We start from the raw sequence: 1,913 nt of genomic DNA, 5'->3' as shown, positions 1-1,913 counted from the left end.
AACGACGTTGGATGCAGCAAGCTTTTTTGAAGGGGGTGGGGGGGAGGTAGATGTGGTTGTGTTGATCCCCCCCACCCCGATAAAGCTCGTGCTTACGAACTAACAGCCTATTGAGGACGGCTTCAGTTGTATTCGTGGTCGTTTGGTTCGTATCAAAACCATTATGCAAAATGTCTCAAAGCACGATTTTGCGATAATCGCTCTTTCTTTTCTAAGCGTGCTATATTTTACTAATATCGTGTTTGGTCCAGATGCGTGTGTGCTCAGATCTAGGCGTACATTAAATTAAGAACACCAAATGGTCAAAATTTCCGGAACCCTCTATTACGGCGTCACTCTTAATCGTGGTTTTGGGACGTAAAACCGCAACAATTATTCTATTTAGACGCATGTGCGTTTTATTTATTTCCATGTCCTACTGTCTGTGCATTTATTTGTTGACTTGTAGGCTTGATCCGTTCAAGAGCTAACAAAGGAGCCGGCGCTTTATTTGTGCGCCGACATCTTCACATCATATATTAAAATAAAACTTGTTTCAATCGCAGGTCCCCTGACGAAGTCAGTGCATCCCAACCAGAAAAAGGTGGCAAGTCTAAGGCCACGAGGTCATTGCAGTGCGGCGTTTGTGACAAAGTTTTCAACCGCAAGGCACAATTGCGAACACACTTGTTCGCTCACGTAGGCGAAAAACAGTACGCCTGCGACGTGTGCGGCAGCAAATACACGGAAAAGAAGAACCTCGTGATCCACAGTCGCACGCACACGGGCGAGAGGCCATTCGAGTGCTCGTCGTGCACGGCCACGTTCACCAGCAGCGAGCAGCGGAAAAGACACATGTTGACTCACCGGAGAACGACTGCATGAGTGCAACGTCTGCGGACAGAGATTTGCCATGAAAACAAAGCTCGCGCGCCACGCACTGACTCATTCGGACAAGAAAGCGTTTGGCTGCCACGTTTGCGGCCGAAAATTTTCCCGGAGAGACGCACTGAGGGTACATGCCCGTACGCACACTGGCGAGAAGCCTTACACCTGCCACCTATGTCCCGCTACGTTCGCGCACTTCTTCACGCTGAAAAGGCACGTCGCAAGCCACACCGGCGAGCGACCTCACAGGTGCGACGTATGCGGGAAGACGTTTACTGCAAGATACACCCTTTCTCAGCACAAGAATATTCACTCTGGTGTAAAAAAATTTAGCTGTCAGTTCTGTAGCCGCGGATATGGTTCTAAACAGGCACTAAGAAAGCACACCCGCGCGCATACGGGGAGAAGCCGTGCCTCTGCCACCTGTGTCCAGCTGCATTCGCGGAGATGAGTACGCTGAAGGCGCATGTTCTGACCCACACCGGCGAGAGACCTCATAGGTGCGACGTGTGCGGCAAGACATTTGGGCGAAGAGGAACTCTCTCGCGTCATGAGCGCACACACTCATCGAGTAGCCGAGCTTCACTGTGACACCTGTAGCGGTACAAATTACTGGGAAAGTAGACCTGAATTCTCGTATCCAGATACACGAAAACCGCAGCGACTGCAGCTCGAACTGCAGGGTAATATCAGAGCATTGTATGCTTAGGAAGCACATGCTGCTATCCACCTTGAAACATCACACACATCAAGTAGGCAGCAAAACGTATTCTTTATAGCGCGCATATTGCCCCACCCACGCAGCAGGCAGACGCTGTAGGAGTCGCGGCTACCGTATCACAGTTTACATTAGAGTGCACATGTGGACAATGCCAAGTAGGCAAGTCCTTTGGCATGAATGTGTCTTTCCATTTGTGCGTGTATGGGCGATTTTTCTTGTAGGGGTGTTCCTAGGGGCAATCAGATGCCATCGAAAGATGTACCACGAAAGTATCCGGCAAATGTAACATCTATTGTTGGTGCTTTTGAAAGCATTTTGTTTTTAA

The 1,913-nt window shown here is 49.5% G+C and overlaps 1 protein-coding gene across 1 annotated transcript; it reads left to right on the top strand.

Annotated features, from left to right (window-relative positions):
• The first annotated feature begins 892 nt into the window (after nt 1-892).
• LOC119381559 (protein krueppel-like) lies at nt 893-1,458 on the top strand. Its single transcript, XM_037649334.1, has 2 exons — nt 893-1,123; nt 1,315-1,458. The coding sequence occupies exons 1-2, from the start codon at nt 893-895 to the stop codon at nt 1,456-1,458; spliced, it is 375 nt and encodes a 124-aa protein (XP_037505262.1).
• Nucleotides 1,459-1,913: the final 455 nt, after the last annotated feature.

The sequence above is a fragment of the Rhipicephalus sanguineus genome, chromosome 2, assembly GCF_013339695.2.
Source record: "Rhipicephalus sanguineus isolate Rsan-2018 chromosome 2, BIME_Rsan_1.4, whole genome shotgun sequence".
In the NCBI taxonomy this organism is placed as follows: Eukaryota; Metazoa; Arthropoda; class Arachnida; order Ixodida; family Ixodidae; genus Rhipicephalus; species Rhipicephalus sanguineus.
The sequence above is the reverse complement of the archived record's forward strand: the minus strand, read 5'-3'. Positions and strand labels throughout refer to the sequence as shown.